Genomic DNA, 12,998 nt, shown 5'->3' on the forward strand with positions numbered 1-12,998 from the left:
CAGGCGGTGAAGAAGGCAAATGGTATGTTGGCCTTCATAGCAGGGGGTTTTGAGTATAGGAGCAGGGAGGTCTTACTGCAGTTGTACATGGTCTTGGTGAGGCCTCATCTGGAATATTATGTTCAGTTTTGGTCTCCTAATCTGAGGAAAGGCATTCTTGCTATTGAGGGAGTGCAGCGAAGGTTCACCAGACTGATTCCTGGGACGGCTGGACTGACATATGAGGAGACTGGATCGACTGGGCCTTTATTCACTGGAGTTTAGAAGGATGAGTGGGGATCTCATAGAAACATAAAATTCTGACAGGACTGGACAGGTTAGTTGCAGGAAGAATGTTCCCGATGTTGGGGAAGTCCAGAACCAGGGACGCAGTCTAAGGATAAGGGGTAAGCCATTTAGGACTGAGATGAGGAGAAACTTCTTCACTCAGAGTTGTTAACCTGTGGAATTCCCTACTGCAGAGAGTTGTTGATGCCAGTTCGTTGGATATATTCAAGAGGAGTTAGATGTGGCCCTTATGGTTAAAGGAATCAAAGGGTATGGAGAGAAAGCAGGAAAGGCGTACTGAGGTGAATGATCAGCCATGATATTATTGAATGGTGGTGCAGGCTCGAAGGGCCGAATGGCCTACTCCTGCACCTATTTTCTATGTTTCTAAGATCAGCTCTCATTCTTCTGAATTGCAATGAGTAGAGGCTTGTTATCAGATCAGGTAGTAAAGATCTGAGTTTGCTTTGTTGGAATAGTGATGTTACGCTTGATTAGTGCAGTCAAAACACTACAAGCAGTCTCACTAACCAGGGATCGAGTAACATACTGCACGTTTTCTGCCTTGGCATCAGACAGTTGCATCATATGAAACGGCCATATGATGGTGTCCTTCTTTAGATCTCTTCCAATAAATAAATCCTGGAGCAATTACTGGATTTAGGGAATCTGGTATGGATCCACCAAATAACAGTGTCATGCATTTGAATGTCGTCAAGTTTGGCATCTGGTAAGGATTTCTCTCCAGCATCAAATTTACCTCAAAATACATCATCATTGACTTCTTCAAATCATATAGGGAGTATAGAAACTAATATCCTCAGATAGATTAAATATCAATACTAACCTCTACTTGGATAACAAGGTTGTAGACAGAGCACCAGCTCTTGCCGTCATGTCGTGTATTTCCCTTTCAATTCAGTAATTAAAAGGCTGTCCAGGTGGTTGTCCAAGTTCTCATCACCAAAGATAGGTGCCAGCAGCTGTAACCTTTACTGCAAAAATACCATCTTCAGTAGTCAAAATAGAGACATCAAAAGTATCACCAGCCAAGTCAAAAAATAGTATGTCTTACAGACTCATCGTGTTCATTTCGTAAGCAATAGCAGCTCCAGTTAGTTCATTGATCATTCAATGCACATTAAGGCTAGAAATACTATGTTTTTTTGTGGCTTCTCACTGAATCATCAAAGTAGGCTGGCACTGAGATAACTGAAATTATAAGCATCTTTCCATGGTAAGCTTCAGCAATCTCTTTCATCTTAGTTAACATCATGGAAGAAACCTGGGTAAAAGTTGTTTTTTCAGATGTGTATTCAACGTCAACCTTAAGACAGCCACCATCATTTACACAAGTGAAAGACCAGTTCATCAGGTCAGGTTGAGCCTGGGTATTTTTCAATCAGCAGCGAATAAGACCATTGGCATCTAAGATGGCATTGGATGCATAAATCATCACCTAATATTCAAGGTGGCAAAATCCTATTATCAATTTCCCCCAGTAACTAAGATATATTGTTTGTGATCAATAAGAAAATTGCCACTTTTAACAAGCCTGATTCTTCTCAAAAATAACAGCAAATTTGCATTCTATTAATTAATACAGGTTGTACTTCTCCAGTCCGACAACCTCCCTGGTCCGGCATCATTCCCGCGGCATGTCCTGGGGCTGGCTGCGCGTCACCCACTGCTTCTGGTGTTCCCTCCTTGGTCAGGTCGGCATGGAGAGGGAGCAAGGCGGCTGACTGAAGCGCCAAAGCTGGGCTTGAGAAATGCTGTGCAGTATGCTTCTGCACAGCACATGCGCAGAACGCAGCCAGATCGTTGTCAGCAGTATCTGGTAAGTCTAGGGTACTGCTGACAATGCTCGGGTAGGTGTGACCTCCCGAGGTCCGGAAAATTCTCTGGTCCGGCACCGGTCAGGTCCCAAGGGTGCTGGACTGGAGAGGTACAATCTGTATCTCATTTATACTAGAAAATAGGTGCCTTAATGTAACTTCAGTCTGTCAATTTGTTATTTCTATCCTGCACATTTATCTAGTTCGATACGTATGTTTAATATATTAGTGATCATTTTTTTGTCTGAGGCATAGTTGATCACATTCCCTTACTGCTATCATCAGGCTCACAAAGACAATAGACTCCAGAGAACTGGCTGCCTCTTGGCACAAACATTGTTACAATTCACAAGACTTTAAGTATTAGAAAAACAGGAGCAGCAATATCTACAGAAAAACAATAGTTATCAACCTGAAGACAGATTTTATTAGGCTTTTTTTTTAGGAGCCTAGCCATTTTGAATAGGAACATAAGAATAGGAGTAGGTAATTCAGCCCCTCGAGCCTGTTCCGCCATTCAATGAGATCATGGCTGATCTGCGACCTAACTCCATATTCCCGCATTTGCCCCATATCCCTGAATATCTTTGGTTAACAAAAATCTATCAATCTCAGATTTAAAATTAACAATTGATCGAGCATCAATTGCCGATTGCACAAATGTAATCAAAATAATTAATGCTTTTGCTTGACCTTGATAGTCGTGAGGCACATCACCCAATTCCACAGAATAAAGCTCTGCAACTTCTGGTAAAAGGGAATCTAAAGCACGACAAACATCCAATTTCTAAGAAGGCATCTCCTGCCAATGAAGTTGCATGAAGCCAACTAACTCTTTCCAGCTTATGTAGCACTTTCAAAAGATTTTTCATCTCTCCTCAAGGCACTGTCACATACTAAGGTACACTTTTATGGGTACACAGAAACTAGGTGCAGGAGTAGGCCATTCGGCCCTTCGAGCCTGCACCACCATTCAATAAGATCATGGCTGATCATTCACCTCAGTACCCCTTTCCTGCTTTCTCTCCATACCCCTTGATCCCTTTAGTCATAAGGGCCATATCTAACTCCCTCTTGAATATATCTAACGAACTGGCATCAACAACTCTCTGCGGTAGAGAATTCTACAGGTTCACAACTCTCTGAGTGAAGAAGTTCCTCATCTCGGTCCTAAATGGCTTACCCCTTATCCTTAGACTGTGACCCCTGGTTCTGGACTTCCCCAACATCGGGAACATTCTTCCTGCATCTAACCTGTCCAGTCCCGTCAGAATTTTATATGTTTCTATGAGATGCCCTCTCATTCTTCTAAACTCCAGTGAATACAGGCCCAGTCGATCCACTCTCTCCTCATATGTCAGTCCTGCCATCCCAGGAATCAGACTGGTGAATATTCACCTCAATAGCAAAAACGTCCTTCCTCAGATTAGGAAACTAAAACTGAACACAATATTCCAGGTGAGGCCTCACCAAGGCCATGTACAACTGCAGTAAGACCTCCCTGCCCCTGTACTCAAATCCCCTAGCTATGAAGACCAACATGCCATTTGCCTTCTTCACCACCTGCCGTACCTGCATGTCAACTTTCAATGACTGATGTACCATGACACCCAGGTCTCATTGCACCTCCCCTTTTCTTAATCTGCCACCATTCAGATAAGATTCTGCCTTCACGTTTTTGCCACAAAAGTGGATAACCTCACATTTATCCACATTATACTGCATCTGCCATGCATTTGCCCACTCACCTAACCTGTCCAAGTCACCCTGCAGCCTTAGCATCCTCCTCACAGCTCACACCGCCACCTAGCTTAGTGTCATCTGCAAACCTGGAGATACTACACTCAATTCCTTCATCTAAATCATTGATGTATATTCTAAATAGCTGGAATCCCAGCACTGAGCCCTACGGCACCCCATTAGTCACTGCCTGCCATTCTGAAAGAACCCGGTTATCCCGACTCTGCTTCCTGTCTGCCAACCAGTTCTCTATCCACGTTAATACATTACCCCCAATACCATGTGCTTTAATTTTGCACAACAATCTCTTGTGTGGGACCTTGTCAAAAGCTTTGTGAAAGTCCAACTATACCACAGCCACTGGTTCTCCCTTGTCCACTCTACTAATTACATCCTCAAGCAGTCCTTCAAAACTAATTCAAGTTGGCCTTTTTCATGCAAGTCTAGATGGCTATTCATAGAATATATCAGTTTAGCCAAATCACGTCCTCACCTGCCATCTAATTTATGTACTTTCCACCAAGAGTCAATTGCTGCTTTTTCACCTCTCGCCCAAGTTGCTGAGCCGACTTGTAACATCTATAATGCAACTAGCTAGCACACAGGCCAGGGATCAAACCTGAAACCTTCTGGTCTGTATGTCTCATTACTACACCAGGCATTTAATTTATTTAGGAAGATATCAAAAAGAGCTCAAGTTCATGCAGTCCCAACTCAATTCCTATTTAGTATAGAACCCAGGATAATTTTGATTCAAGTGGTTAATCTGACAAAGGATGCAGGAATTCTGCAATAAGAAATATTGTCAGTTAAAGGGAATTGTAGGAATGAGAATAGAAGGAGTTTAACTTACCCAATACTGATAGTCATCAATACCATAAGAAACTTTGAATTTTAATTGTTGATAGTCATGAATTAAACATGCCTGCAGGTGCTAAACCACAGATCTGCAGGCTTAGCACTCAAGCGCTGATTAGACACAATTTTCCTGGAGTGGTGTATGTAGCCTCCTCACACCCACTTCCACTGAAAGTGTGGAGTGCACTGGGTGACAGACAACGGCACGAATCAGGATGACTCACGGACCAAGGGAGAGGGATCAAAGGTTCTCAGATGCAGCTTAAGGACCTAAGGAGCAAGAGTATGCTATAAGGCCTCTCAAGCCCGCTCCGCCATTCAACAAGATCATGGCTGAGCTTTTACATCAACTACACTTTCCCGCCCTGTCCCCGTATCCCTTGATTCCCTTTGTGTCCAAAAATCTATCTATCTCAGTCTTAAATATACTCATTGACTGAGCATCCACAGTCCTCTGGAGTAAAGAATATCAAAGATTCACAATGCTGAGTTAAGAAATTTCTCATCAGTCCTAAATGGCCAATCTCCTATCCTGAAACTATGACCCCTAGTTCTAGACTCTCCAGCCAAGGGAAACAGCTCCTCAGCATCTACCATCTTTCACCTTGATGAGCAAAATCAATAAGCAAGAACCGTTACAAAATCAAACAATACTGTGCCAAAGTGAAAGTGCTAGTGGGAAAGGGAAAGCGAAGAGAGTCGAGGTGTTCATACGCATTGTGGTATCGATTGAGAGTTGGATAGGGAAGAATAGATATTCTCAGCAAATTGTACAGTGGATTCCAGGCCAGAATTATCAGGCTTAAACAAAAAAAAACACACTTAAAAATGCAATTTTCTACTGATAGCAATTAAGACTTCAATTTGAGCCCCTCCTGCAAAAAAAAATACACTTTCTCTTTTTGGTACTGCATTGAAATATGACACTGGGGCTACTTGGTTCTCCACCATATTTTCTGCAATCAAATTGACCCAGGATTATTACATTTATCCATAGATAATTAGAAATTACTTGTTTTCTTGCTCTCTCCCCTACCACCATGGCCCACGGGGTAAATGTATTGATGGTGTGGCACTGAACACAAAACAGAGTTCCAGCTTGAATGTCTCATCTGGTCTTGGCAGGGGCAGCTGATCACTAACTTGTGATAGTTGCTAGAATGAGTGTTCGTGGATGTTAGAGAAGGGTAGGATCAAGCCCTGGTTTTTTCCATCAAATTGAATAGTCTACAAGGATGCACAAAGAATCCATTTTCGAAATAGTGGTGAGAGCTACCATTTCCCAGTACAAGTACCCAGCTCAAGTGCTAGGGAGAAAAATTAGAAGTTACTTTAACATTTTTCCAAATGTGGCTCTCGGGTATAAAAATGAAATGACTCCTCTGCTTGCTGAGTCTGCTTATTGGCTGGATATCCTTCAGATTGGTCAAGATGTTCCTATTCTTCATCTCACTTACCAGAACCTACAAGACATAATTAATAAAACTGGCCTTTTTGCTATCTCCATTTCTCTTCAACTTTACTCATTATAACCCTTTCCTGCCAATTGCACTGTCAAGAGAGAGCAATATTTTATAGCAGGTGTGATTAAGTTGTCTGCTCTGTTCATTAGTGTGAGCATGTCAGGTTTCAAAGATCGTGGTGAGATTTGGGCCATGTGCAACAACACAGGGTGTACAATTAAGGCTAATTTAACACACACTGCACGAGAGTATAATTAGACACCTAATAGTTACCGGTACCTACATTTCACTCACTGTACCAACTTTGCTCAATGGAAGCAAAAATAATCTGATGTCCTCACTTCAAACAAGCCAGGTGGAACCCTTGATCTGCAGAATATAATAGTGTGATCCAGCCCATTATCAATGGATTGTGTGCTTAGGTGCCTTCTAAAGATTGTTAGCCATGATAAACTGGCTGTGTGGGTTTATACCGCTCCTTCCTCAACTTAATTGACCAATGATGATGAGGATAATTGCTTAGTTGGTTAATTGTATTTTCAGATTATATTTGAATAATTTCTTGACTCAGACTGATTTCAAACTCAGTTTTTGGCTATATTAAATAATTTTGTTCTATAGGTACCCTAGCTGAACACATATACTTTAATGGTTTTGTGCATTGCTGGAATTTACCCAGTCTTCTGCAAAAGGTTTAGAATTTATGTTACCATATGAATATTTCTCTGAAGATTTGTGGCTTTTAGGCATGATAGCCCTCCTTTAATGTCAGTGCTCTTCATTGTTGGGTAGTTCATACATGCTGGAGGTGAAACTTAAGCATCTGTTAAGTGGACTTTGAGGTGGAGATCATATAATTTAAAAACGAACTGGATGAGTGCTTGAAAAGTATATGGGCAGGGAAATGGCAACAGATGTGGATTGCATTGCTTGCCATTTTAAAAAAATATAATTTATTCCTGTAGTAGTCATTTCCTCAAGTCTGTTCCACCCTTGTTAGGTCATTGCTGATCAGTAACCTACTCCATTTACCCACTTTTGCTCCATAATTCCTTGATACCCCTACCCAACAAAAATGCATCAACCTTCATCTTGAAGCAAGTGAGTCTTCAATTCTGTGTTTTATTTAATGTAAAAAAAATGGGAATTAGTGCCTTCTTTACAATCATAAGCACTTGAAATAACATTATTACCATTGCAAATTGAATCCCTCTGCATATAAAAATAGATGGCTAGGAGTGATTGTAATGAGAATAACCTCATGCCATAATTTAGCAAAGTGCTGTGTTACCATATCACCATCAATGTCAGCAAGATTTTGAAGGTGTTGATTCCCCAACTATCTCTAATGAAAAAATGAGAATTGCTGATGCTTATAATTTAATGGATTCCTCAATCAGCCATACAGCCAAGGTTGTCCCAGACAGGGCAAGAAAGGCCTGTGCTGTGCAACACAAGAAAGTCAGTCTGGGTCTTCATCAATTATAGCTGCAAATGCTGCGAGGGGCTGATGCTCCCAAAACCATCCCCTGCCGCTCACTGTACAGGTTTACAGTGCTCATTCCTCTTCCACCCAACTTGCCAGTCAAGGACACTGAAAACCCTTGCTCCGTTGACAAGTCAGCAATAGATCCTCACCCAATTATATATGGGGTATGTTTACAGAGATTAGACCATTAATATATCTGGCTTCAAACTAATTGTCAAGTCACTCACATTGTGGGTACAAATTCATTACATACAACAGGAGGATGGAAGGAATAATACTCAAAAACCTTTGATCAATATTCCACAGATACTTCTGCATTGTATAAAAGAGTGAAAGTGGCAAGGCAGTAATATAATGCAAACAAGATAGATGTGATAGCAAGATACTCTTCCACATCACCTAAAAATCAATACCTGCCCCTCTTGGGCATTTCTGCACTAGGCCTTTAAGCAGTAATGACCTGCTTTTATAGACAGCACAATGCTTGACCAGGATAAGAAAAGTCAAGCTGCCAGCTATGAATAAGTACCCAAGCAATTCTGACCACTACAAAGAAAGAAGAAAATCACTTCGTCCCACTCCTTCCATGTAAAATGATTTGACAAAGAACATTCCAGAAGTTTACAGACAATTTTAGAAGTATGATGTACAATACATAGCCATGATCCTCACTTTGAGGATTCTGATCAACTCAATTGAGCTTTGGATAAACAGATCTTTTTAAAACAAAAAAACTTTACAATAAGAGAACATCCTGCATCATTAGCAGGCTTTAGTAACAAAGTCTTCAATTGCACTTCTTACAATTTTTGCCTCTTGCTCAAACGACTGAATTCTTTCAGAGATGTGTTTCTTCTGAAAAAGTAAACAAAAGTCCATTCTTTACCATTTTTTGTATTTCAAATTTTTCTTCATCCTGTTAAAGGTGGGGGGGGGCACGAGGTGTGGTTATGTCCAACAAATTTATAATCACAATACAGTTGTCCCAAGGGGTCCAAGCACAAAAGCAGAGAGTCAATAGAAATGACAAACGCTATCTTAAATCAAACACAGCAAGTAGAAGAGATACAACCACATCGCAGTTCTTGTATTTAAAAAAACACAGCAGAATTGAGAACCAGACTTCAACTCAACTAGTTTAATATACAATATGGAAATTATAACTCATTAAAGTACTATTGGAAATAAATTTCTGCATCCAGAGTCTACGCGCATTAATTCCAAGTAACTTCAAAGTCAAAATTCAAATTAATGGACAATTCACTTTTTTTGGTGCAAAAAATAACTAAATTAACAGTAGATATTATGAGAGAAAGAAAGAAGTCAGGGAGGATTATTTTATTCAAAGAGCTCTCCCATTTAGAAAATGAAAATTAGGCACCAGTGGTATTCAGATATAAAACAGGACTACTCTGACATACCCCCTAGTAGCTGACAAAGCAGCAGGTGGAGGCCCAGGAGTAGATATCTGCAGCTTATACAAGTCCTGGAGAGAAAACCTCAAATAAAACAAAGCTGCCTCTGGTAAACAGTGTCCCTTTTTATATGCATTCTACTGTATCACTGATAAAGACAAATGAGCAACCAACCATGATATTCTTTACTCTTTCCTTGTCTAGCTTGAGAAACTCTTCTGCTGTTACATGTTCAAACTTTTTTTTCAGTGCTATGAAAGCACACTTCGAGGAATGGCTTTGATGTTCAACTCTGGAAGAGAATGTGAAAGTTACTAAGTTCATGATGCTCAACATCTTACTTGTGAAGCCAGAAACAGTTTAAGCTAGCACAAGATTTTAGTACAGCTACTTTGTGTCATTTCAAATATTTGAACTTGTTAAAGCCACCTTCCCAGCCAATGTTTAACTATCGATTCTATCACTATGAAAGATATGAGCATATGTTTCTCTTGACCAAGAAAACAGGAAGATCTGCTACTTGTGTCAGGTCATTTGCTTGGATTGGCACTAAATCAGATTGCTGGTACAAATTCCATGTGTAAAACCATTTTACAGTAAGACAAAAGCATTTAAGCCCTCATTGCTATAAAGCCGCTGGGTAAACACCAAGCATAAATTGCATTACAATGTTCAAAGCAACAACAAAAATTCACATGAATAGATTTTACAGCCATTTTGCTACAGTTTGAGTATAAAGATAGTCAAACCAGTACAGGTGTGCACTGAAGTACAAATTAACCAAGCAGCATCAGTACAGTCAAGTACTTGTCCAGAGTTCTTCACTGGCTGCAGATTTACTTTAAAAACAGTTCCTTCACAGGATCTTGTACCCCACCCCCCCCCCATCTCACCAATTCTTGCTGAAACCTCAAGACATGATTGACATCCAAGAGAACGACAAAGACCTTGCTAGGGGAAATGACCATGCTAGAATTCAAGTACAGGTTGAACCACCCTTATCCAGCACCACTCCCAGCTGCTCCAACACGAACAAATTGAAGTGCTTCCTTGCTGCCGACTCCCGCAATCGCTGGGCTGACCCCGCAATCTCACTGCCGCACTCCCAGTCCCAAGCCAGCCAGCCCCGATATCTCCTTGCTCAGCACTTGTACCATCCAATTTAACGTGACCTCCCCTCGTCTGGCAAAATCCCTTATCCAGCACAGGCCAGATTCGGAGAGTGACAGATAAGAGAGGTTCAACATGTACATAATTTAGTACTTACAAAGGCTCATCTTGAGGTTCCCATCCTTCCAACTCTTTGCAGCAAAAGAAGCACTGAGCAACATCAGGACCATTCTCACTTGGGGTGTGAATAAAGCCTGCTGCAGCCATCTGAAAGCAACACAACCACTTTTAGGTTTAAAAAAGATTTTCTCTATCCTTAATTTAAGTTAATTTGATTTGATGACCAAAAAGAAAGTTCATGGAATCAATGACCACATTGGAGATGTGGTCTGACTAGCGATTCCTTATATCTTCAGTGTGTGCAAAAGAGGTATTAGAAATGTTAGCGTGGCTCAGTCAGAGGGTTAAAGCCTCACACTAGGCTTGAACATAATCTAGGCAGACACTTCAGTGCTGCACTGAGGGACTGCTGTCTTGTCAGAGCTTTTTCAGATGAGTTATTAAGCAGAGGTCTTGTTGGTCAGTGTAGGTAGAACTAAAAAAGATCCCATGGCACTGTTTGAACAGCAGAGTCTCCCAGTGTTTTCACCAACATACAACCCACAGACAACATCATAACTAGTAATTTTGCAGCGGCCCTCCCCTTTAACTGGAGAGAGACGTTGTGACCCATTTCGGGCGGAGGGCAATTTCTATCCCGATATAGGGTCTGCTTTCCATCAACTCAGCACCACTGATTAAGTCAAGTTCTGTTTTTATTATAAAAGAGATTGTGATTTTTTGGGGGGATGTTTTTGTACAATTCCATCTGATATTAAATGTGATAACTGAAACCCATGCCCCCCCCTGATCAACTTGCACTTCAGTGGGCGTCCTGGCCTATTCAGTCAGTCGCTCAGTTGGTACCACGCTCACTGCTGTGTCAGAAGATTGCGGGTTCAATGTGACTTCTCTATTCTTCCTATCTCACGTTTATCTGCGTTTAATTTCATTTGGCAATTATATGCCCATTATGCAAGTTTATTAATGTCCTCCTGTAATTTGTTGCAGTCCTCCGCATTGACTATACCCACCACCCCCAATTTGGTATCATCCGCAAATTTAGAAATTGTTTTTGATTCCAAGGTCTAAATCATTAATATAAATTGTGAACACCAATGATTGTCTTTTTATTGTAGTAATGTCAACTTTTAACCTTTGTAAACAAAGATTCTAAGATTTGTAATACCTTAAAATAACTCATTAATGCTAAAATTGTGCAGCGACACACAGCAGGTGACCAATGAACTGTTGAACTGAGAATTAACCCCAACAGCACCACAATGTTAATACGCTTCGCCTCAGCACAGGATCTATGGATGGTAGGAGCATGCGTGCGCACTAGGTCCATGCAGCAGAGTTTGGTCTCCAGTCGTCTTGGTTAACTCTGGCCACTGGATCAAAACCTAGCTCTGTCAAGGCCGTGTGGTGGCTGGGGTGCAACGGCCACCCCACGTTAAAATAATCCACACACAGGCACCTTCCACCCTTCAATATGTAGTTCAGGACCTGGAATGTTAGGTCCTTCATTGAAACGCCTGTGAACTCATCCCTTTTTTGGTTTGGAGGCAGGTTATCCTCCATAGGAGGAACTGCCTACCTAATACTAATAATTTATCTCATTTGCTGCTGTGCAGAATTTGGGAGTAACTACATTTCAAAACAATTCATTGGCTGTAGAGTGCTTGGATACATCCCAAAATATACAAATGTAAGCCTTTTTCCCTCTTCAGGGATATAAACAGTATTTAAGTCCAACAGACGTTAGTAATAAAGCCAAGAACAGCTGAGCAGATTGCCCGAAAGAAAGCACCTCCAGTATTGATGGAATGCTGCACAGCTGACACAAAAAGGCAGCATAACACTTCACTACCAATAGTTATAGCAGTTAATCTTTTCATTAGTTTTTTTTTAAATAGTTCTTTGCTAAATTACAATGTCCTTGCATGCTATTTCTCTTATCGTAAACAGAAACTATCCCTCCAAAAAGTTCACAATAGACTCATCAATTTGAAAAGTACTTTGAAGACACTGACTTGGGGCTGTTACAGGTACGACCATTTGGAAATGAAATATTTTGGAACAACTTATACCAAACCTCCATTCTTCCTATCCCATCCCACCATCACTTCTCCCTCTCTATCTATCTCCTTCCCTTCTACATCCCACCCCTATTTCCCAACCCCTCTATCCTACCCCAAGAAGGAGTAAACACGTTCTGCACAGGAAACTGCTGGGGGGTGATCCTGGCAGTTCATACAGAGGCGGTATTAGAAAGTATTACTAAAGAAGCAGGTTGGTGAGCAGTGCCCACCATTTGGCCGGCAGAAAGTATACCGCACAACCGCGGCGCGCCTTTAACAAGCCCAGTGATTGTAGAAAGGCGGCCGCGGCACCGTCCCGGCGGGGACACGGGCAGAGCACAGCCGGCCCGCCCGCCGAGCGAGCACTCACATTCTCCGGGGTGCACATACAGTCGTTGACGAAAGGCCAGTTGATGAACGTGTTCAGGCGCTCCTGGAAGTAATAGTATTTGCGGTCCTGCTGCTTCAGGAAAACCTCCATTGCGCCGGCTGTCGCGGGGGGGTGGCGCTGGCTCCCCAGCATTCGGCGCGCGCGCGCATTCAACCGCCAACAGATTCAAACAACCGACCATCATCCGCGCGCTCGCCTTGCCCTGCGCTTATTGGCGGACGGCACCGTTGCGTCACAGAGACAG

General features: G+C 41.7%; 1 protein-coding gene and 1 pseudogene across 1 annotated transcript; both read right to left on the reverse strand.

The window, feature by feature from the left end:
- Window positions 1-884: 884 nt before the first annotated feature.
- On the reverse strand, window positions 885-6,916 carry LOC139226225 (heat shock cognate 71 kDa protein-like; annotated as a pseudogene).
- Window positions 6,917-8,271: 1,355 nt separating this feature from the next.
- Window positions 8,272-12,948, reverse strand: birc5a (baculoviral IAP repeat containing 5a). The gene is made up of 4 exons (XM_070857800.1): window positions 12,734-12,948; window positions 10,338-10,447; window positions 9,245-9,362; window positions 8,272-8,510 (listed from the first exon to the last, which is right to left on the reverse strand). Exons 1-4 carry the CDS (start codon window positions 12,884-12,886, stop codon window positions 8,418-8,420), a joined length of 474 nt encoding a protein of 157 aa, XP_070713901.1. The 5' UTR covers window positions 12,887-12,948; the 3' UTR covers window positions 8,272-8,417.
- Window positions 12,949-12,998: the final 50 nt, after the last annotated feature.

Source organism: Pristiophorus japonicus, chromosome 16 (assembly GCF_044704955.1).
Source record: "Pristiophorus japonicus isolate sPriJap1 chromosome 16, sPriJap1.hap1, whole genome shotgun sequence".
Classification (NCBI taxonomy): Eukaryota; Metazoa; Chordata; class Chondrichthyes; family Pristiophoridae; genus Pristiophorus; species Pristiophorus japonicus.